The sequence below is a fragment of the Salmo trutta genome, chromosome 6, assembly GCF_901001165.1.
Source record: "Salmo trutta chromosome 6, fSalTru1.1, whole genome shotgun sequence".
Classification (NCBI taxonomy): domain Eukaryota; kingdom Metazoa; phylum Chordata; class Actinopteri; order Salmoniformes; family Salmonidae; genus Salmo; species Salmo trutta.
The window spans coordinates 41858749-41883312 of NC_042962.1; the positions used below are offsets into that span (position 1 = coordinate 41858749).

The window sequence follows — 24564 nt, forward strand, 5'->3', positions numbered from 1 at the left end:
GTCCTCATGGAGCCTATCAGTAGATAAAGATAGTGTTCCTCTGACTGGATCCCATGCTGTGTTTTCACTCCTAAGGTTGTGTGACACTAATACTCCACCAAACTGTCTCCCTCGCCAACCAGGAAGTGACGCAATAGGAACAGGATGTGAAGGGGTCAGCTATTACACCAATCTGCTTCTGTCTGCCCGAGGTTGGAGTGGATCAGAAAGGAGTGGGGTCAGAGATTGGTTTAGTCACATGGATGTGGGTGGGGGTTAGGGGAAGGGGCTTCGGTGACGCACGCGCGCACACACACTCACCCCTAGGGGCTTTAAAGGCTTGTAGTGTCACTGGCTCAAGTTCTACCGGTGTGGCATTTAGTCATGACACTCCACATAATTTACACACTGAGAATCATTATCCCAGCAGTGTAAAAGGTGGGAAATAAATAAATAAATCACCTATTTTCTAATCTGGCCACAAGAGGGCGCTCTGTCATTGTCATTAGATGGCACAATGAGGCTCTGTGATACAGAATACCATGGCAATGTCCCAAGTGGCACCCCATTCCCTTTTATAGTGCATTACAGAGCCCTTGTGCACAATAAAGGGAATAGGGTGCAATTTGGGACACAGTTCATGACTGGCTGTGGCTGACAGTCAACTTCGACTCTTATCACCAATGTCTGACCATAGGTATGATGGGTTTATTGAAGCCATAACGTTCTTTATAAATCGATGTGGCGCCTATGTGGAATGTGTCATGCGGTCATTTCAGTGCTCACTACTGTACAAAACAGCCAAAGCAGTATGGGCAGCCACTCGTGGGGAATAGGCCTTGGCTCAACTCAGTAAGCCTTTCAACGGCATCCAGCATGTGCTATACTGTATCTCTGGCAGACAACAGGGAATAGCGTCCTGCTGTTGCGCAGCCGTATCTCTCCACGTTATAGAGCTCTTTTTGGCGGTTGCCATGGTAACATGTAAGACGGTTGAGCTGGTGAAGGTGTGGATTCATCGTGGCCACTGTGTGATGGAATTCTCTCTTAGTAACTGTGTCTGCGTATGCTTGCATGCACACGAATTGAAATGTTTTAATCCTTTTCGATTATAATGTGATTTCTGTATTCAAATGAGGAACTCTGTGTCTGCCTCCAGATGGCGGATATGTCTGACGATGAGCTGGACCACGGGGCAGAGGAGGAGGACAGTGATAAGGAAGACCAGGACCTGGACAAAATGTTTGGAGCCTGGTTGGGAGAGCTGGACAAACTCACACAGGTATTGCAGTAGGGGAGGATGGGCGTATCCTGGTAGCCATGTCATGGATACCATATCTTGGCAACGGTATCCTAGCAAACCATATCCAAGTAACCATATTCTAGTAACAATGTCATAGTAATAGTATCCATGCAACCATGTCCTAGTAACTGTAACCTAGTAACCGTACCCTTGCAATCGTATCCTGGTAACTGTATCTCGCCAACCATATTATCCTAGTTTCCCACCCTTTCGCTGAGTCATGTTAGCTTTCTTCCACTTCCTTCAAGCCTATTAAAAGTCTGATATTGTTATGCATTAAAGACATGCTTCGTACTTTGTTTCATGTGTAGTTGAGGTCGACCGATTTATGATTTTAACGCCGATACCGATTATTGGAGGGCCAAAGAAAGCCGGTACCGATTTTAATAGGCCGATTTAAAAAATTAAAAAATAATAATAATTGTGTGTATATATATTTGTAATAATGACAATTACAACAATACTGAATGAACACTTTTATTTTAACCTAATATAATACAGAAATCAAATGAATTTAGTCTAAAAAAATAATGAAACATGTTCAATTTGGTTTAAGTAATGCAAAAACACAGTGTTAGAGAAGAAAGTAAAAGTGCAATATGTGCCATGTAAAAAAGCTAACGTTTAAGTTCCTTGCTCAGAACATGAGAACATATGAAAGCTGGTGGTTCCTTTTAACATGAGTCTTCAATATTCCCAGGTAAGAAGTTTTAGGTTGTAGTTATTATAGGACTATTTCTCTCTATACCATTTGTATTTCATATACCTTTGACTATCGGATGTTGTAATAGGCACTTTAGTATTGCCAGCCTAATCTCAGGAGTTGATAGGCTTGACGTCATAAACAGCGCTGTGATCAAGCATTGCTAAGAGCTGCTGGCAAACGCAGTAAAGTTTGAATGAATGCTTACGAGCCTGCTGCTGCCTACCACCGCTCAGTCAGACTGCTCTATCAAATATCAACTCCTTGACTTAATTATAATATAATTATCACAGAAATACGAGCTTTTGGTCATTAAAATGGTAAAATCCGGAAACTATCATTTTGAAAACAAAACGTTTATTCTTTCAGTGAAATATGGAACCGTTCCGTATTTTATCAAACGGGTGGCAACCCTAAGTCTAAATATTGCTGTTACATTGCACAACCTGTGTCATAATTATGTAAAATTCTGCCAAGTTAGTTCGCAACGAGCCAGGTGGCCCAAACTGTTGCATATACCCTGACTGCGTTCATTGCACGCAAGAGAAGTGACACAATTTACCTAGTTAATATTGCCTGCTAACATTAATTTATTTTAATTAAGTATCTAGGTTTAAATAAAATATACTTCTGTGTATTGATTTAAGAAAGGCAAAAGATGTTTATGGTTAGGCACGTTCGTGCAATGGTTGTGCTTTTTTCGCGAATGCGCCTTTGTTAAATCATCACCCGTTTGGCGTGATGATAAATTAACAGGCACCGCATTGATTATTTGCAGCGCAGGACAAGCTAGTTAAACTAGTAATATCATCAACCATGTGTGGTTATGTTAAGATTGATTGTTTTTTATAAGATAAGTTTAATGCTAGCTAGCAACTTTCCTTGGCTCCTTGCTGCACTCGCGTAACAGGTTGTCAGCCTGCCACGCAGTTTCCTCGTGGAATGCAATGTAATCGGCCATAATCGTCCAAAAATGCCGATTACCGATTGTTATGAAACCTTGAAATCGGCCCTAATTAATTGGTCGACCTCTAATGTGTAGTTCATACATGCATAATCTATGAGAAGAATTACTGTCTTACCTCAATTAGCCATGGAATCCCTAGTTTGAAAACTGTGTGGTGCCATTTTCCCTACATTTACCCCCACGTGGGCCAGTCCCCTAGCAATTTGAGTTTCAGCCAATGAGCTTCAGCCCCTCGCCATTTGAATGACAGCTAGCAAGACGCGCGCACACACAGTAGAGCGAGTGGGCAATGATTTGTGAGGTAGTACTCAATATTCGGGGACCATTCAGAACTAGTGGCTAAAAAGTATCAGAGACTATCTTTAAGATGGTGGTGATTTTGATAGTGTGATTTGTCCTCAACAGAGTCTGGACGATGGGAAGCCACAGAAGGCGGTCCAGAAGGCCCCTCTCAGACAGGAAACCAACATGGCTAACTTTTCGTACCGCTTCTCCATGTACAACATCAACGGTAAGACACACACTCAGACCTATATGCCCTACCTACTTCCTGCAGAGCATGGTGTCTGTGACATGCCTGTGTGACCCACACCGCCATTGCTTTACTGCTGTGCAAAAGTACCTTTTCAACCGTCACACTTGAAATCAATATTTTAGCTTCTGTTTTGTGTGTGTGTGTGTGTGTGTGTGTGTGTGTACTAGTGTGTGTGTGTGTGTGTGTGTATACAAAATAACGTGGATTCACACTCCCTTTTCCCCCTCCTTACAGAGGCTCTGAACCAGACGACAGAGACCGTAGACCTGGATGCCCTGATGGCTGACCTGTGTTCCATAGAACAGGAGCTCAGCACCATCGGCAAGCCCAACACCGGCACCGCCCGCCAGACTAAATGTCAACAGCGATGCCCGGGGGGTCGCAGCGCCAGTGTCAAGCAAACTGGTAGCGGTGGGGGGGGTAGCAGCGGGGGCAGCACCAGCAGTAGTACCCGGGCGTCACCAGCCTCCACCGTCCGTGGGGGCAGCTCCAACTCCCACGGGCGCCCGTCGGCATCTAACTTTTCGCTGGACGACATCACGGCCCAGTTGGAGCAGGCGTCACTCAGCATGGACGAGGCGGCGCACCAGACTTCCTCCTACTCCTCGACCACCCTCCGGCGCCCCTCGGCAGGTTCCTCGTCCTCGCAGCACCGGAGGACGGGCTCGGTGGGCACGGTTAGTGAACACGAGGCAGGGGGCCACTCCTCGAGGTCCAGCGTTAATTCTGCATCCGCGTCCAGCATGGACTCTCTGGATATCGACAAGGTGCTGTCTAGGACAGTAGGAGGGCCCGAGCAGGAAGGGGGTTCACAAGGCCCCCAGCCGCCACAGGGCCCAGCCAGTACTGAGGTAAGGCACACACACTCATACACACACTCCAATCTTCACAATCCTGTTTTCCCAATTGTTTCCTAAAAACTAAGATGTGCCATGAATAGCAATATCTCTTAGTGAAACATTATTACCACTGATAGTTTGTTCATTTCTATCCTCTGTCATCTGTATGAGAGTCAGCCTGCAAACAAGGCCCAGTTATCTCAGCTTATCAAAAGCCCTTTTTCATGTACAGGCTTTTAGTTTGGGCAGGGTAATGATTGCCATTAATGGGGCATTGTGGGACTTCCTTTATTCAGACTAAGTGGGTGGGCTGGCTATCTGAGTTATGACAGTGAAAGGCTGTTTGGTTAGGGGGGAAAATAAACTGCTGCTGTGGTTTGTTTGTTCAAACATGATGAATGGTATGATGATGAATGGTATGATGATGAATGGTATGATGATGAATGGTATGATGATGAATGTGTGTGCGTGTGTACGCACATCCTCTCGAAACCACCCTCCTCTAGTTCCCTGCATGGTACACTCCCACTGCATGATGTTTTAAGTCCCAACTGCATGTCAAGTGTGCACCGTACAACTCATTGTATTACATTTGTTTGCTATCTGTGTAACACGCAATGTTGTGTGTGTGTGTATACTACCCATTGGAAAGTGTGGTATTTGCAGTACAGTGAGTGAATGCATTGTAATCACTGAAGTCTGCATGTGTGATATGGATTACAATGTATCTACTGTACCCGTTTTGCTGTAAACTCAACCTGCCTGACTTAAGTACGGGAACTTAGTTTAGGTTAACGAGATGGAAAGGAGAAAATATATTTGCCACTTAGCAGAGGCTTTTATCCAAAGCGACTAACGTACAGTGCGTGCATACATACAGTATGTAGTACGGTATCACTAATTGAACCCACAGCCTGGCATTGCTAGCGCCACACATGACCACATATAGAATCAGTATGTGATGGAGAGATTGAAGAGGTGGAAGGTAAGATGTTGAAAGGAAAATGTGAACATTTTAAATAGAGAAAGAGAACTTAACGCCTCCTTGAATAAAGTGCACCTTCCCCATCCTCTTGCATGATTACTGTGTGTGTGTTTGCATCCTCTCTGCACCCATAATGCACCTCCCCGTTTCCCAGCATGCCTCACTACTGCGACGGGCCAATGTTAAGCCGGCCAGACGGCAGCTTGACTTCACCTCACGGGAGGGTGAAGTGGATCTGGACACTGTAAGTGTGTGTGTGCGTGTGCGTCGGTGTGTGTGCATGTGTTGGAGTCTAAGCAAGACCTGTATGTAGTGTACAGTAGGTGTGTGATTGTGTACAGGTGAGTATTAGTAATCACCTTCAGTAATCACAGCAGTATCATCTTTAGAAAATGTGCTTTTGATAAATTGTCTCTCTTCCCCATCCACAGCGATCTAATATGACTACCACCACAATCAATGCTCCAACTTTCGGACCTCTCTTGCTTCCACACTTTAACCCCCCCCCCACCCTTCAAAAGCATTTTTAATGAGCCATTGAGAATCATTGCCCTGACTGTCTTATCTGTTTCTCTCCTCACCTCTGCTCCACCAAGCACTCTTATCTGGACAGAGAAACGTCCCTCATTCTGAAAAGCATTGCAGGAAAGCCTTCTCACCTGCTGACCAAGGTGACGCCTCATTCGCTTGCTTATGCTTGCTTGTGATTGAACTACACTTCTTTACCATCTCCCTAAGCTCCTCCCACAGTGCCAACACCCACCCACAATGCTCGATTGACCTGATTTGGCTCGTTTTACTTCTATCTCATCCTTCCGTTGCATTTTTTCTCGCCTTTCTCCTGTGTGCATCCCCTGCTTATATCCCTCCTTTGTCCATTTTTTTTCTCGTGTTTCTCCCTTTGCTGATGTGTCCATTTGATTCCCTGCACTCCTTTCCTCTAGTAGGGGGAAAGAAATGGAGGGTAGGTAACTGGCACTGCGGCTCAGTACAGATTTGCACTCTATCTAACTTCACTGTCATGACAGTCTTGCAGACAGACCTGGGTCATATACACTTATGTAAAATACTTTCAAATGTTCTTGACTTGATTTGCCTGGGACAATAGAACCAACATAATCCCAAAAGTGCAAATTCCAAGCTAAATCAAGCACACCTACTGACCATACTTTTTCCTGAGTAGAATTTGAAAGTACTTGACGTGCGTTTGACCCGAATCTGGAGTGTTGTTTTTAATAACCCCATACATATGGGCTGCGTTCAGCTGCACTAGGTCTGGAGCATGACTGCATGCCTGTTGTGCGTCGACTCTGGTTGATATGTGCCTGAGCTTAGAGAAATGGAGCTGGATGTGTGTGTGTAACGCTCCCTTTTGTATTATGAAGTCTTTGATGTGTGAGCCACTAATGCTATGGTATAAACCAGTGTTCCTCAACCTGCGGTCCACGGCCGGGTCTGATCCTTGGGATGTCGCTTACCAGTCTGACACTGATTCTGTCAACTTTTCAGTGCTCGGTTTAATGGAAGTGGTCAACCAGGGAAGAATGGTCATTTTACGTAAACAGTAGCTTGCAGCCCTCTGGTCCAAAAAAGGTTGAGAAACACTGGTATCAAGGTTGGTGTCGATTCCATTTCAAATAGATCAATACAGGAAGTTAACAGAAATTCCAATTCCGATGTTCTTTATTGTTTCTTACTGAATTGAGATAATGTTCATGGAATTTACCCCAACCCTGTCTGGTATGGTAAGCATGATTCTGAAACTAACAGGAGCCAAGACTTATACATGTTTTCCTCCTCGGGGTTGTTAAAAGGCTACTTAGCTGAAAACGTCAATGGATTTGACCTGACCCTCCTCTCCAAAGCTAAAGAGAAATAACAAGCCCAGTCATTTATAGATTACTGACTGGTCTGGTGCAGTGAAACGACACTGAGGGAAATGTCCATAAAGAAAATAAAGAGCAGTGTAGTATGTTGTTTAAGATATTTGTCTCCAGAAATGGCTGGCCTGTTTCATTTGAATCGCCTAATCCTCTTTCGGGTTAGAAAAGAGGGTTGCTCTCTCCCCCTCTCGGTGCTCCACTATTCCTTCGCTCTCTTTTTCTCTCTCTATCATGTGTGTTTATTTATCCATCATATTTAATCTAGAACCCCCTTCTCCCCTCCCTCCCACAGCTTTGCACAGTAAAGTACATTCTTGGCATTTGTTTGATGGTTGTGTGTCAGATGTCGTCTTTGGTGGATTGTAAAGTTGGCCACTTTCGATCATGATTTATTTTGCCTTCAAAAGCCGCTGAGCCGAGTGATCGTCCTGGGATACACAGGGAGCAGTAGCGATAGAGAACTGTGTTCCAGGGTGAAGTATGGAGATGTTCTGTATTTCTGTCAATGTTGTAAATTACAACATTTTGACAAATCTATCTCTTGTGACGCTTCAACATTGTTTTAGATGCACAGACCCAAGAGCGTTTTGTTTTCAGCATTCCACGATTAGCGCAAACGCTAGCCAAGGCCATCTGACATATTAATACATCTGTTAATAAACAATTATCTCTACACACAAGAAGACCCAAAACAAATTCGTCAAGCACTTTCTTAATTTATGCGGAAGGCCTAAACTATCGCAATGTACGGGAACGTAATTATGCAGTCATTCTCAGGGGACGCTTCCTGTATTGCTGCTCATTCGAATATTATGGATGCCAACACTGGAGGATTGTGGGTAGGAGGATGCACACATCTGTATGTCTTCTGACATAGTATCTCAAATTATTAAACACGCATACAAACGCAAAATTTCATGGCTAGGACCTGGGGCCGTATGATTTAATTGACTAATTATGGAGTTATCATAGTCCCATGTTGCACAAGACTATTTGTTTATGAGCTGTTTTTAACCGTCTGTCCATGTCTGTATTCAGAACGCCATGCAAATGGGTTTAGAGGGAGAAGTGAGGGAGAGGGAGAGAGTGCCTGAGGTGTTTGTGGCAATGGGAGGGTTTGTATGTCAGTGTTACACTGCACTTTTACACAGAGACGGCGAGAGCGAGAAATAGAGCGAGGGAAAGAAAGGGAGAATAGATTGCAGTTTCACCACACTATCCCTTCTCCCCTGCTTCATGAGTCAGAATAGAACAACGAAGTACAGAGGGATGATGAGGGAGAGCGCGAGAGGGAGGGGAACAAGAGAAGGGGAAAGAGGGTAAAACTTCAAAGGGAAAGAGCGAGACCGGCTTTTTACAGGCGCAGCAGAAAATCCTGTTTTGAATTCAGCCTCCATGGAATCCTGTGAAAATGCAGTAGGAAAGTGCCTACAGTAGAGAAGGAGGGATATCTAGTTTCCAGTGTTTACTGAGGAGCATGCAGGAAGCAAAGTGCTGTGGGGGGGGGGACATGGAGAAGGGTTTTTGCGGTCTCTGGATGGAAGTCCAAAAGCTAAATTAACAGTGTGACTGGGATTGACTCCATATTGTAATCCTCCATTGGTCCTTTGAACCTTTACACACACGCACACATACAAACACATTCCACACTAAAAGCCTGTCACTGCGTGTTGGCCAAACAGTGTGTTTCTTGCATTACACCGCCACTCATGCAGAAAGGTAGTCTGGGTCAAGGGGGGGGTGCCCAGATAAGAGGCTTGGATCTTAATACCCCAAACCCCCCCCCCCCTCTTCCAAATATTCACTGTCCCACTCTAATACCACTCCCTGTTTACTGTTGTCGGGGTGGGGGGGTCAGCTACCCCTGCACTGATTGGATAAGGGGGAAGAGGGTCTGGCGAACGGGTCCCCTTGGTTGGTGAGAGGAGAGCGGGTACACATTGTGATTGGGTGACGGGACAGAGGGGTCCTCTCTGTCGCCAGCCGGTGAAGGGGTTCTCCTGTTTGTATGGGGATTATGGCTTGGCGATTGGGCACGCTCCCAGGACTCCGCAGCTGTTCCACAGAGAGAGAGGGGGGAGAGAGAGGGGGGAAACAAGAAAAGATGGAGGGGGGAGGGGCGTCTCGCATCCCAGTCTCTGAGTTAGGGGTTAGTGGTGCTCATCTTGTGCGTAGAGTACGTGTGTGTATGCCGGATTGTGTGTGTGTCAAGGAGCCTGTACTCTCACACTCCACTCCGGTCTTGCTTTCCTGGCTGTAGTCTGTGAGTGGAAGCAGGTTGAAGTCGCTTTGCATTGGTCTCAGTTACTCCTGAAGGACTTAAACAAATATCTCACCTTCGCTCTTGCTCTCTACAACAGTATCTATTTCCTTTTCTTAAATACATTGCTTTACGCTATTCATCTGAACTCGATAGGGTCTTGGAAGGGAGAAGATCGGGATTTTGGAATGGTGACATTCCAACATCGGGAAAACAATTTGTTTTTGTAGTATCTAGGCTTTCTCTATATACTATGTAAGTGTCTTTGTTTTTTCTATTTTGTTGTGGAGGAAACGGATACTTTTAGGACCGAACTTCATATCATCTGCAGATTCTTGCCGTTTGGGAATCCTCCACTATTGTCTCCCATCCTCCGTGTAGCGAGAGCAAAGGGAAATCCACACCTTGGCTGCTGCTCTAGTGGAGATAAAGAGCGAGAGGACGATAATGGGGAGAAAGGGATGAAAGAGTGGCCATCTTTGAGCGCTTTTTTTTTCTCCATTTTTACCAATGGAGCACTGGTGATTTAAGGCAATCTACCGTTGGGTTGGAGTCGGAAGTGTTGTGCTGATCTGTGTGTGAGGACACGCGTTCTGTGTTGTGGTGGCTACCAGAGATGGAGGTGATGGCGTCTTGCTGGAGGGGCCAGGTAAACGATTCCAGAGCCATTTCTGGAATGCACAGTATGTACACGCTTATGCATCTCTGGCTGACTGAGTGGTAGATAGTGATATGTTGGTCTCACTCTGGCAAATGGAGTTCAGAGAGCATCAACTGAACTGTCTGCCCTACGATGAGGAGAGGTATGGAAAGAGTAGGAGAAGGTGATAGAGGATGAGGTTGGCTCAGTATTAAAGGCTCCTGTTGGTTTTTTGTGCATGTATGTGTTTGACCATTGCCTGTGTGTGTGTGTGTGTGTGTGTGTTAACTGTTGCTGTGTGTCTGTAGGAGGAGCAGGGGGCCAAAGTGAAGGCCGAGAAGATCCGAGTGGCCCTGGAGAAAATCAAGGAGGCGCAAGTCAAAAAGGTAAGGTTCTGACTAGGGTTGCAAAATTCCTGGAACTTTCAATAAATTCTCTGGTTTTCCCAAAATACCGGTTGGAGGATTTCTGGAATCAGGAGGGAATAAGCAGGAAATCCGAAGACCTCCAACCAGGATTTCTGGAAAACCAGGGAATTTATTGAAAGCTACCAGAATTTTGCAACCCTAGTTCTGACCTAACCCACAGTATACACCGTGTTTTTCTACACTTGTTTTTCCACAGTATGTGCTGTACATTCCCATTGTGATTCATAGTTCCAGAAGATTCTCTCCTCCATTTGAGTTTATTTGATTTTTACAGGGACAGTGCACATTAATCAACGTTTCAGTAAAAGTGCCGGTTTTAGCCAGCCGGCTAATTTTCAACCGCAACCCCTGCGCAGGTTATTAAAAATAATTACAATATAGACAATCATTGAGCAGTGAGCACACGCAGAGTAACATAGGACAAGCAAGACATAGCATACAAACAGAGCAACATAGGACAAGCAAGATGTAGCATACAGACAGAGCAACAGGACAAGCAAGACGTAGCATACAAACAGAGCAACATAGGACAAGCAAGACGTAGCATACAGACAGAGCAACAGAACAAAAAGCAACAAGACAAAATCCATAAAAGCAACAGTGTTTCCACACCTCACAAGCTACAGACAACAGACAACATGGAAAGCAGCAATACACAGCTAGGGATTATGTTCACAAATCTGATTGACCTTCAGCCATGTCTTCATGCATTTTGTGAAAGTGTGATATGTGGTGCAGTTATGTGTGTCTGATGGCAGTGTATTCCAAACATTGGAAGCTCTCACAGAGAAAGCTGATTTACTAAAGGTGCTTTTCCTTAAGGGAACTATACAGTCACCTCTCATGGCAGACCTTGTGGATCTGCTGCCATATGTTTTGGTTTTCTGTTTAACAAAAATACTGAGTGGAGGGGGAGCCAGGCCATTTAGGATCTTGAATGCAAGACATGCGTCGGTGTATTGCACAAGATTTTCCCAACTCAGGAGCTCATTGCTTTCTGAGGATGTAACAGTAATGATGGCTATAGGGCTTCCTATCAAGCACTTTGAGAGCCTGTTTGTAGACAGACTGAATAGGTTTTAATGTTGTACAGCAAGCTTGGGCCCAACTAGTCAAGCAGTATGTTAAGTGGGGGAGTATCATAGATTTGAAGTACAGTTTTGCTTCCTCTGTAGTCAAAAATTTTGTATAAATCGGAAATTAGCTAGGTTGAATTTGGTTATTTGAATTACCTTTTTCACCTGCTTTTTAAAAGAGAGGTTGGAATCAAGTATGATGCCAAGGTACTTAAAATCAGATACCACCTGGAGCTTCTCCCCTGACACATAGACATCTGGCTCAGTAGCATCTGTTGGCCTCTTTGTGAAGAACATGCAAACAGTTTTTTTTTTCACATTGAGATGCAAACACGAGTCACTGAGCCACTTTGTAACCTGGACCATTACAGTAGTGAGTTCTTGTGTAGCTTGTTGTTTGCTCTTTGCATGCACATATATCACTGTATCATCTGCATACATTTGAACTTCAGACCCAGTACAGACAGAGGGCAGATCATTAATGTACAGGCTGAACAGGAGAGGCCCCAGTATTGACCCTTGGGGCACGCCCTCATCATAGCGAAGAGTGGGCGACAGCTCATTGCTCACTCTGACGCACTGAGTTCTGCCTTCAAGGTATGATTTCATCCATCTCAAGGCATCGGGGGAAAAGTTGAACTTGGACAATTTTGTGATGAGAATCTCATGGTTAACAGTATCAAAAGCCTTCCTTAGGTCCAGAAACCGCTTCAGATTCACTGCATGAACTAACTTCATTCAGGGAGATGCAGCGACGCGCTGTGAAAAATAGGTCATTGCCGTGTGTGTGTCTGAAAGAGACGGAGAATGCGAGACAATCAGACATTTTGCACTGGCATCCGTAAGACTGCTTATTCTTTGGGTTGATTTAAACAAGTCTTGTTTTTGTGAACAACTGGGGTCCTTTGCACTGTGTTCCAGTCAGTGAATTGGTTCTGTGAGCCACACCAGGCACCATTTTCAGCCCATCGTACCATTTCACCAGTGTGAGTGAGCTTGAATGAAGTGCAACTGCTCAGAATGAAATGGCTCCATTGAACAGTGATGTGCTTTTCTTCTCCCAGTACATTATGGAGAGAGTAGACCCACCATTTCAGCCATACTGACTGATTGAGCCAGCTGTTAGATCTCAACAAAATGCACAAGATATTGGCATACAAAGATTGTTCCTTCTTCAAATATGTTGGTGTTTTACCACTGTAGATATAGTTTGTTAAATGTATAGAACACAGAAAAATATGTGACATTTTGTGAGTCTTGCTTTGAAACTGTGTGTATTGTTGAATTTGCTCTATATTACCGTATTGCAATATAAAATGCAGCAAAGATTGAATATTGCAATGAAACCAATTGCACCTCCACTTTGCTAGAGGCTAGGATTTTAGATTTGTTTTTAGGAGGGCAGAATTTGGACTCCTATGATTTAGAATGGGAGGATTTTTTTTAGGGGGGGGTGTCTATGGAAGCGTCCCTAATGGAAAACTATTCCCTATATAGTGCATTACTTTTGACCAAAAGTAGTGCACTATATAGGGAACAGGGTGCCATTTGGGACTAAACCCATGACTGTGGATGTAGGTCAAACACAATGGATGCCCATGTCTAGGGCACAGTCGCTTCCTGGCTACAGTTTGGTTTAGAGATCTATTTGATCGGCTCTACTAACTTAGTGATTGGATGTTGTAGTCCCTGTGGAAGGGGATTACTGGGCACTTCCATGGGTGCTTGCTGTGTTTTGCTCCCTACCATGTCACACACGCTCATAAGCACGTACACACAACAACAAAAACATTTTTATTACGTTTACATTTTAGTCATTTAGCAGACGCTCTTATCCAGAGCGACTTACAGTAGTGAATGCATACATTTCATTTCACACATTTTTTTTGTTGTTGTACTGGCCCCCCGTGGGAATCGAACCCACAACCCTGGCGTTGCACACACACCATGCTCTACCAACTGAGCCACACCAGATTAGGTGCAGTGAAATGTTCTTTTTCAGGGTCAGCCATAGAAGTACGGCACCCCTGAAACAAATTAGGATTAAGTGCCTTGCTCTAAGGCACATTGACAGATTTTTCACCTTGTCAGCTCTGGTATTTGAACCAGCAACCTTTTTGGTTACTAGCCCACCACTCTAACCGCTAGGCTACCTGCCTCCTAGACTCACACTGCTGGGGCTATGGGAGCCCGGTTGTGTCACAAGGGGGATATTGTCGCAGTCTTCTCAGATAAAGTTAAGCCTATGGGACGCATTCAATGGACCAAACCAGCGCTGGAGACAAGGACTGCAGCAGAACAGGGGCCTGAATTGGTTAAACATTTTATACGTTAGATATGTTTTATAGATGGCAGCATGGAGACAGGACTAAGTTCAATTGAATACTGTTTCAATCTCTGGAGCCATGACCTTTTTAGATCCACTTGGTAAATACGCTGTGGTTGCATCCAAAATGGCACCCTATTCTCTATATAAAGGCTCTGGTCAAAAGTAGTGCACTATATAGGGAATAGGGTGCCATTTCAGGTGCAGCCTACATTTTAACCAGCATGTTGTGACACCATACTACACACTGTGGCATATGGTGCATATCACCGGTTCAAATCACATCCTCAATAGTTGTCCTTGGGGCACGGAAACATCCCTCTTAAATTGATTTCATATCAACAATTATGTTATGAAGTAGCCTGGTCCAAGATCTGTTTATGCTCTTGCTGACCTTGTCCCCAGGCTCAAGTATCTGGTAGCACTGTGCAACAAAGTGGGGCTTGAAAGGGGTGTGGTTTTAAAAATTGAGGCAGGAGAGGGAGCGAGCCTGTTTCAGCTGTATTAGATGGGACTTTGAAAAATGGCAAATCGCCCATCAAAATAAACGTTGTATCACATTGACCATATTATTTGGGGGAAGCCCAATTTGATTCCGAGTTAAAGCATGTAACATTTTTATATGTGAACTATTTGTAAGATAGTTACTCTTAGATTTTCCAAACTCACGTCCTTGTTTAATTCACTTCTGCTGCTTGAGCTTTGAAGTCCACAATGTAGGGGGGAGTTTAAGGGTTATGCTACATGGGGATAGACTAATAGATCAGCCAATTTAAACCCAGCGGTTGTTTAGTCCCCTCCTGCCATCGACTTCCAGTCAAGTCCTGTTCTGAGGCGCTGTAAAACTCGACAGTTCAACCGAGAGGGAGCCAGCTGGCGGACGAGGTTAAGTTCTTGCTAACTCCATTGCCGTCATTCTCAAGCCAAACATTCGTGACGACAGAGATTTGGCATGGTGGCACAAACAGACTGGCACTCAGGCTAGTGTGAGAACTGTTCTATACAAAGAGCCTGACCATTCTGCACCTCTTCCGCCTCTTTCTCCTCATTGCTCTTCGTCCTCCTCAGCTGGTGATCCGGGTGCACATGTCGGACGAGAGCTCCAAGACCATGATGGTGGATGAGAGACAGACTGTCAGACAGGTTCTGGACAGCCTGCTGGACAAGTCCCACTGTGGCTACAGCCCCGACTGGTCACTGGTGGAGACCATCAACGAGCTGCAAATGGGTATGGATATACTGGCAGACAGATACTGGGAATATACTGGGGGAGAGGTGAGATATTGGGGAGATACTTGAGAAGATACTGGAGACACTGGGGGCGAGTGCGATATTGAGGATGATACTGGTGGATATACTGGGGGAAACTTGGGGGGAGGTATTGGGAGAGAGCGAGACGTACTGTTACACTGAGACCAACGTGGACTCTTGGACAGTGTCAACTCGGACAGTGTCAGCTTGTATTGTTGTCTAGGTAATAGCTAGTATTGTATCCGTTTGTGTTTTCAAGACTGCCATAGAGTGTCTCAGTAACTGTGGATCTGTCTGATGGAGGGAGGCAGGGATGGGCGCCCAGCCTTTTATAATGCTAGACGAAGCACTCGCGTTAGGTACAGGCAGCATGGTTATTTAAGCTGCGTCACACACGGCGCCCTTTTCCCTCTATAGTGCACTACCTTTGACCAGGGTACGCTTAGTCCGGATTGAATGATGTTTCACACACACTCCCTCTCTCTTTCTGTCCTCAGAGCGGATCTTTGAGGACCATGAGAACTTGGTGGAGAACCTAGTGAATTGGACCAGAGACAGCCATAACAAACTGATGTTCATCGAGCGCATCGAGAAATATGCCCTCTTCAAGAACCCCCAGGTAGGAACTAGGAAACCCTCCCAATGTGTTGTGTGTACACTACTCGCACAGCTTTAGTGTAGAGTGCACACACACACACGTCTTATGCCTGCTAAGAGCCTGAGTGTGTGTTTAAGAAGTAGGTCACAACTCTGGCAATAAACGACTGAATAATGCATTGGACATGAGAAGGCTAGGTGAGCCAGCTCGCCTGGGGGAGTGTGATCTGCTGTTTTCAACTCGTGTCTGTTTCTCCTTTGCTTTTCTCTCCTCTTTCTCCTTCTCTCTATTCTTCCCCACTTATTTCCAGAACTACTTGTTGGGGAGGAAGGAGACGTCTGAAATGGCCGATAGGAATAAAGAGGCCCTACTAGAGGTGAGACATACATGCTCACACACACACTGTCTCTCCCACTCTACCACACACACATCTCTCTCGCCCCCCCCCCCCCCCCCCCCCCCCCCTTTGATTACACTAATAATGATGATGTGTTTGTGCAGGAGTGTTTCTGTGGCAGCTCGGTTTCAGTACCAGAAATAGAGGGAATCCTATGGCTGAAGGATGATGGGAAGAAGTCGTGGAAGAAACGATACTTCCTGCTGCGCGCATCAGGAATCTACTACGTGCCCAAAGGCAAAGCTAAGGTTAGCCACCCACTGAATACGCCAATCATAAGCATTTTGTGACAACTGCGGATGTATAAAGGGCTTTATAAAATACATTTGATTGGATTGTGTGTGTGCACGTGTGTTTCACCCTGTGTCTGTCCCTGATTGTGTGTATTCGGTTCACATGTTGTCAGTTAATGAGAAACTGATCCACACCATCTCTCTGGTATTTCCTGTTTCTGGATATGATGACACAGGACTCCACAGGGATCGACTGAGCACGTGCCTCCTCTCCTATTGCACCATGGGTCATTGGTTACCCCCGGAGACCAATATTTCTCAACCCGTGTGTGTGTGTGTGTGTATATATGCTTTAGCTTTTAACCCAGGGTCGTGTTCAGAATACATGAAACGGACGTAAACCTTGGACTTGTATTTTTCAAAATGTTTTCCCATTGCGTGGGGGGTAGTAGAGGTTAAAACCTTAATTTTTGTGCCACTCCCACACGTTTCCATTTTCTGTTTCTTGTCCTCTCTGATTATCCCATCAGTTGTCTCCTTTTTTATGTATATACAATGCCACCTTGTGGTGTGTTAATTATGCAGTGAGTGAACCAGAAATCTGGTAAGATTTGTCACGTTGAGTTGTTACAACACACACAACACTAAAAGCCTGTCAATGTGTGATGGCCAAACAGTGTGTATTTCAACTTCTACTTAAGGTATTAATTTAACAAACCAGTTTGTCCTCTAGGCATGGGCCTTGGTCAGTCTGTAACCAATATCATATAATAAATTATATGTCAATATAAACTCAGCAAAAAAAGAAACGCCCTCTCACTGTCAACTGCGTTTATTTTCAGCAAACTTAACATGTGTAAATATTTGTATGAACATAACAAGATTCAACAACTGAGACATAAACTGAACAAGTTCCACAGACATATGACTAACAGAAATGGAATAATGTGTCCCTGAGCAAAGGGGGGGTGGGTCAAAATCAAAAGTAACAGTCAGTATCTGGTGTGGCCACCAGCTGCATTAAGTACTGCAGTGCATTTCCTCCTCATGGACTGCACCAGATTTGCCAGTTTTTGCTGTGAGATGTTACGCCACTCTTCCACCAAGGCACCTGCAAGTTCCCGGACATTTCTGGGGGTAATGACCCTAGCCCTCACCCTCCGATCCAACAGGTCCCAGACGTGCTCAATGGGATTGAGATCCGGGCTCTTCGCTGGCCATGGCAGAACACTGACATTCCTGTCTTGCAGGAAATCACGCACAGAAGAGCAGTATGGCTGGTCGCATTGTCATGCTGGAGGGTCATCTCAGGATGAGCCTGCAGGAAGGGTACCACATGAGGGAGGAGGATGTCTTCCCTGTAACGCACAGCGTTGAGATTGCCTGCAATGACAAAAAGCTCAGTCTGATGATGCTGTGACACACCGCCCCAGACCATGACGGACCCTCAACCTCCAACTCGATCCTGCTCCAGAGTACAGGCCTCAGTGTAACGCTCATTCCTTCGACGATAAACGCGAATCCGACCATCACCCCTGGTGAGACAAAACCGCGACTTGTCAGTGAAGAGCACTTTTTGCCTGTCCTGTCTGGTCCAGCGACGGTGGGGTTTGTGCCCATAGGCAATGTTGTTGCTGGTGATGTCTGGTGAAGACCTGCCTTACAACAGGCCTACAAGCCCTCAGTCCAGCCTCTCTCAGCCTATTGCGGACAGTCTGACCACTGATGGAGGGATTGTGCGTTCCTGGTGTACTTCGGGCAGTTGTTGTTGCTGCCATCCTGTACCTGTCCCGCAGGTGTGATGTTCGGATGTACCGATCCTGTGTGCAGGTGTTGTTGCACGTGGTCTGCCACTGCGAGGACGATCAGCTGTCTGTCCTGTCTCCCTGTAGCGCTGTCTTCGGCGTCTCACAGTACGGACATTGCAATTTCTTGCCCTGGCCACATCTGCAGTCCTCATGCCTCCTTGCAGCATGCCTAAGGGACGTTCACGCAGATGAGCAGGGACCCTGTGCGTCTTTCTTTTGGTGTTTTTCAGAGTCAGTAGAAAGGCCTCTTTAGTGTCCTACGTTTTCATAACTGTGACCTTAATTGCCTACCGTCTGTAAGCTGTTAGTGTCTTAACGACCGTTCCACAGGTGCATGTTCATTAATTGTTTATGGTTCATTGAGCAAGCATGGGAAACAGTGTTTAAACCCTTTACAATGAAGATCTGTGAAGTTATTTGGATTTTTAAGCATTATCTTTGCAAGACAGGGTCCTGAAAAAGGGACGTTTCTTTTTTTGCTGAGTATATCTCCACTCACTCTCCTCTCTCTCCCTCCGTATAGACTTCTCTAGTCTAAAGCCTCAGACAATTTATTTATTAAAAATTTTGCGAATATTGGTCGGCCTTTTAACTTTATCTGCTATTGAGAGTTGCAATAGTAGAAGGCACAAGGAGTATTTAGAAATGTGGTAGTGCACGGGCAGTTTTCCTCTTGTCATTCACTGACAGACCTTAGAGCATTGGTTCCCAAACTTAAAAAAAAGGAATTCAGTCCGGCTTTAAACTCAATTGTAATAGTAGAATGCACAAGGTGGAAATTGGGTAGTGTATCATCACTTCCTCTTGTCATGTTAGTCATTATATACTTTAGAGAGCTATTTATAACTTGTCAGAAATGTCCAGATCAACTAGCCCATGTCAGCTAACAATTTTATTACGTTTTTTTTAGCCCATAGATATTGTTGTACTTTTCTTGTTACTAAATATCACATAAATACACATGGCAAAATGTATAGAATTGCAAGAAAATGTACTTTAAAACTGCAAAATTGTCTTTGCTCCCCATGACAATGTTTGAATTGCAGGAAATAAGTTTTAACGTTGCAGAATTCTCTCCACCAACAAGAGGGGTGTGAACCGTTTGTGTCATGAACAGTGCTTGTGCCCATAGAAATAGATGCGCGGGCGGGATGTTCCCCAATGTTGGAAGGGGGGCCCAGAGTGAAAAGGTTTGGAACCCCTGCCTTAGAAAGCTGTTTGACCTGTCAAGAAATGTCCAGTTAATAAACTATTCCATGTTCGCTAGGTAGGCAATTTAGGCTAACCAGCTATCTAAATCTTGTAGTTTTCATGGCCAAATTACATTCCCAGGGGCCTCGACCCCAAGGGGACCCCCATTTGATTTTGTTGAGGCACTCCGGTATCATATCAACACACAAGACATGGCAAAATGTGTAGAACTGCAGGAAATGACCTTTAAAACTGCAAAAGAGTGGTGGGAAAGTTTAGGGTTGTGAGGTGGGGGTTTGTTGCTATGCCGATAAACAACAATATCCATCCGGACCTTTGCCACCTAGGAAATTGTGTGACCGGACCTTCTCAAATAGTATTTGAGTACCCCTGCAATTTATGATTGGATTCATGTCTTCAGATATGATTGATTGATGTCTCTCCCTCCATATAGGCCTCCAGGGACCTGGTATGCTTTCTACAGCTGGACCACGTTAATGTGTACTACGGCCAGGACTACCGCAGCAAGTACAAGGCCCCCACAGACTACTGCCTGGCCCTTAAGGTAAGCCAAACCCCCTCCCCACCTTTCACCTAATGGTACACTCCACTTCTGCTCCTTGTGGGGAATTGATTAGGGACTCATTTTTAGACAAGGGGTGGCACATTTTTAGAGTAGAGATGTTGCAGTGAGCCTGGACAAGCCCATTAAGATGGATCGGCTGTGTGAGTGGATGTGGTCTGGGTAATGACATCCTGTGAGGCCCTAACACCAATGCCCTGTGCCATTATGATCTGTATACTGGAAAGCTTGTTTGTCAAACTCATCAGCCACTTTCAGCCTGTCTCCACGCCACTACTTTTTAAAAGCACACAACCCCTGAAAAACACCAAAAATAAGTATTAAGGCGCCACTCTCCTATATTATTAATGTTGATCTATCTTTAGCTGTAGCCAAACTAACAGGCACAAAGGCAATTATCAAGGATGGTTTTGGAATCAATGTCTTTACCGGAACGATCATGGCCGCTCTGAAACCTAGACAGAAAATTTGCCGCACTCAGTAAAACTCGAATAGTACTAGAAAGGAAAATGACTTTGAGAAGATGTCTAAAATATGTGTGTTCCAGACGTTGGGTTCCGTTTAGGTGCTGAATGAATATTGAAAATGTGTATTTTCCGGACGTTGAAAATATGTATTTTCTGGATGTTGAAATCGGTTCTGAATGAAAGTTGAAAAGACGGAATTTATAGCTGTCTATGTTTGGGCCAAATCAAGACTGGTCTAGACCGGACAAAATCTGAACCTAGACATCTATGATTTGTTCCGAACCAAAAACCAACGTACGTGGAAATCCAGACTGGTCTAGACTGCACAAAAAAAGGCGTTTGGACAGGACCAAAAAAACACATCCAAAAGGTGTCAGTGTTGGTCTGTGCTTATTGAGGTATAGACCACAGTGTCGCCTGAAATTGAATTTTAGGAATGCCCATATATATGGTGGACCTACCGTTTGTAAAACACCCAAAAAACACGTCCGGTCCGGACAGAGTGTCAGTCCATGCTTACTGGGATGTAGCCTACTATGTGGCCCGCAATGGAATTTTAGGAATGCCCATTCATGTGGTAGGCCTACCGGTTGTAAAAAAAAAAAATAATAATAATAATAAACTGTCCGTTGCATTGGCTTTATTAGTCCTGATTCCTGTGAGTAATCCATTTGGCTATTTAAACTCTGAATATCAGCTACCCAACTTTTTCCGGAGGAGTTATCCTGAACCTATTTGCAATGTGTTTACACAGCGGGAAATGCAGAAGTATTTCCTTTTTCGCTATGATCAGCTTGTAAAAAAGGTATGGATACAAACTTGAAACCACTGATCATGACAATTTAGCCCATGGGATCAAACTTCTGGACAGCAGAAGGACCTGATTGGCCATTCCATATTGTCCATTCCTCCTCCAAAGAACAAAGTGAAACAACATTTGTTGTGTTGTCATGGTAACACGCATGTCTCTGTGTGTTCAGCACCCCCAGATCCAGAAGAAGTCCCAGTACATCAAGTATCTGTGCTGTGATGATGTAAGGACCCTCCACCAATGGTTCAACGGCATTCGCATCGCCAAGGTAAACCTTGACCTCCTCGTCACTCTTATACATGACTATTAAATAGGCTATATACTTTTGCTCTTAAGCCAAAAGGGGTCCCCTAAACTTAAAGCTTTTTTAAAGTTAATTTCCCCGAAAACTAAAGATGGTTTTTTACAAGATTGATCAAAATGTAAATCATATATTTACATGAAGCATGCAACCAAAATACAACATTCGATGTAAACAATTAGCAACTGTGACCTCTCTCTTTCCCCCACGGTGGCGGTGGTGTAGTACGGGAAACAGCTGTATGTGAACTACCAGGAGGCCATGAAGCGCACGGAGGCGGCCTACGACTGGTCTTCGCTCTCCACCTCCAGCATCCGCTCTGGCTCCAGCTCCGGGTCAGCCAGTCTGCCCGGTGAGTCAGCCTTCCAGGGCTTACAACTGGTCTGGGATCAGCTGCTCAAGTCCACGGTGTTCCACTGAGGCCTAATGATAGTGGCTGGGGGACTGTGATAGACAAGCACAGATCCGGCATCAGCTTGGTTATCATAATCTCAAATTGAGGTCATTTCGAATTCAGTTGATTCAGAATATGCTATTAATCAATTGATATCCTGTTATTTCTGAATTGGAGTTCAGATGGAATTGATCACAACCCCTGTCTAGCAGTGGGTAAATTGATTCTAGTTCTGATCTTGAATCAGTTGTTGTGACTTTGAGACTGGGGCTTTATTGTGAACCCTATCTATAGACACATGGATTCACCTTTTTTTTACACACTCACTCCCATTACTCAAATCTGCAAAATGGGGAGTACTAATATGGCAGTTCGGTGGCTTCAGAGCCTCTTGTTAGCCAATGCATAGGTCAGCAATCTAGTGTTTATATGCTCCGGGGTGAAGTTTCCCCCTAGGTACAGATCTAGGATCAGCTTCCCCTTGCCCAATCCTAACCTTAACCATTAGTGGGGAAATGCAACAATGACCCAAGATCAGCATCTAGCGGCTCTCTTCCATGGCTGTGTGTGTGTGTCCCCCAGAGTCCCAGTCGAACCACTCGGGCCAGTCAGACAGTGGAGTGGACACGGCCTCCAGCCACGGGCGCTCCCAGAGCGTGGTCAGCTCCATCTTCTCTGAGGCCTGGAAGAGAGGAACGCAGATGGAGGAGAACACCAGGGTTAGACCTTCTCCCCTTTGACCTCTTCTCTTCACTCCAGCATATTTCTCTCTATATGTCTCTCCATTACATCCCTCCTTTCTCCTCTTTGTCTCCATCAGATTTTTTACTGAAATGGTTGATTTTGTCTCAATCGCAAGTTTTTCCTGTGTCTTTGCTTGAATTTTTCTTTCACTTACTGCTGGTGCTAGTAAGGTTATACTTTAGGGTAACACTTTATTTTGATAGTCTGTAGAGCATCTACAGATGGACTATCAGTAACATTTCAACCAGGGCCGGCGAGGGAACAAATCAGTTGGACGCCTTTGATTTCCATAGGGGGGGGCAAGTTTTTTTTTTTTGCAGGACATCCTTCTGTGGAAAAACTAGAACCGCCATTCAAGCTGATGAGCAGTCATTCAGACTGCAACATTCTAACAGTTTTGAATTAATACATTTCATATATGCTATCGCAAAAAAATTGTCATTTGTTTGTGTTTATGAAGGTAACGTTAGAATACGAAGAACATTTTTCAAATCACGCAAACACGTTTTCATTAGTGTTACTGTTCATTAGTTTATCTTACTGTTTATGTAAAAACAAATGTTATTTGTGGAGTGCCTTTGTTACAACTATGAAACAGAAAGCGCATGTTGGAACGCAGTAACAGCTTTTACAACGGCAAAAAAAAGAGAATACCCCAAACCACCAAGACACGCAGTCAGTCAGCAAGATGCACGGTCAAATTATGAAAACATTAGTTGCCTTAACATTATTATAAGCTCCAAGTGTGCTTGATAAATAGTGAATTTCACCGCATAAGCTTAAATGGCATTCTAATGAATATATGACCACAGTCCAAAATAGTCAATTATTGTCAGCTCGTGCTTACATGACGTGAGTCTTCACGCAATGGCATAAGTCGGAGCATGTCACATAAACAACGAAAGCTAGTGAGTGCGTTGTTGATGTAGGGCCTGCGCTCTGTGATGACATTTTGTGGTGATAAATCGGCCAGTTGCATTGTCTCTGGCTTGTTCTCTCCAAACGGCGCCGTGCCTTCCTTTCTCACCATTTTTCATTTGGTGGTGGCACGGGCACCTGCTCAGTGCGCCCAGTTCTGGCTTTTTTTGCGCTTAGGCCTCGGAGGTGTAGATTCAGGCTAAGAACCAGAAGAATAATCATCAGAGATGTCATCGTGATTCATTTTTTCCCCACCATCTGAGTCGTTTTCATTCAGATTTTGCTGCATGTGCATCCATTGGTCTACTTGCTATAGTAAATGATGCACGCTCTCACTGTGTACTCCAAGTAGGCCAGTGTAGACTGATAAGACTGCTTGGATTCAGTGGACTGATATATGGTACACACCATTTACATCTGTTGTATGTGAAATTCATTTCGGTATATGTTCAGTTTCGAGGCAATTATTGGTGTAATTATCAACTGGGTACAGCACCTTAATTATCGGGAGGAAGCAGGCCCTACTGTCGGGAGGAGGGGAGGGGATGGCAATGGGGGAAAACCATAAAGAAAATGACATGTCCTCCTAACTCAGGTTATAACACCAGTTCTGTTTGTGATATTAAGATTCTAACAATGGCATTGTGCTTTATAGACTTATTTAGGTAAAGTCAAGGGCAGCATGACTTAAAATGTCAGAGTAATTAAGAAAATTACCTCATGTGGCATGAACACAAACAATCGTGATGTTTTCAACTGATTTGTCATACAAAATCACTTCAAAAAGTAGGTTACCTTTTGTACGTTAGTCTAAAAATAATTCCAGCATCCAAACAAGTGCACCTGCCAACTTGCCTTCAATTTGCAAGTGGCTGAAACAACTGTCTCACCAGAGAACGCATCCGAGCGAGCAAAACGGCGCCCCCTCTGTTATCGTCAACAAA

At 44.6% G+C, this 24564-nt stretch overlaps 1 protein-coding gene across 1 annotated transcript in view; it reads left to right on the forward strand.

Annotated features, from left to right (window-relative positions):
- LOC115195125 (ras-associated and pleckstrin homology domains-containing protein 1) overlaps positions 1-24564 on the forward strand; it is a 77034-nt gene that overhangs the window by 45870 nt on the left and 6600 nt on the right. The window contains exons 3-16 of the mRNA XM_029754937.1: positions 1139-1261; positions 3358-3463; positions 3722-4338; positions 5466-5555; positions 5908-5982; positions 10403-10480; positions 14993-15152; positions 15673-15794; positions 16084-16149; positions 16275-16418; positions 19857-19967; positions 21433-21531; positions 21790-21916; positions 22541-22677. Of these exons, the coding sequence (XP_029610797.1) occupies positions 1139-1261; positions 3358-3463; positions 3722-4338; positions 5466-5555; positions 5908-5982; positions 10403-10480; positions 14993-15152; positions 15673-15794; positions 16084-16149; positions 16275-16418; positions 19857-19967; positions 21433-21531; positions 21790-21916; positions 22541-22677 (2055 nt within the window). The remainder of the gene's footprint in view (positions 1-1138; positions 1262-3357; positions 3464-3721; positions 4339-5465; positions 5556-5907; positions 5983-10402; positions 10481-14992; positions 15153-15672; positions 15795-16083; positions 16150-16274; positions 16419-19856; positions 19968-21432; positions 21532-21789; positions 21917-22540; positions 22678-24564) is intronic.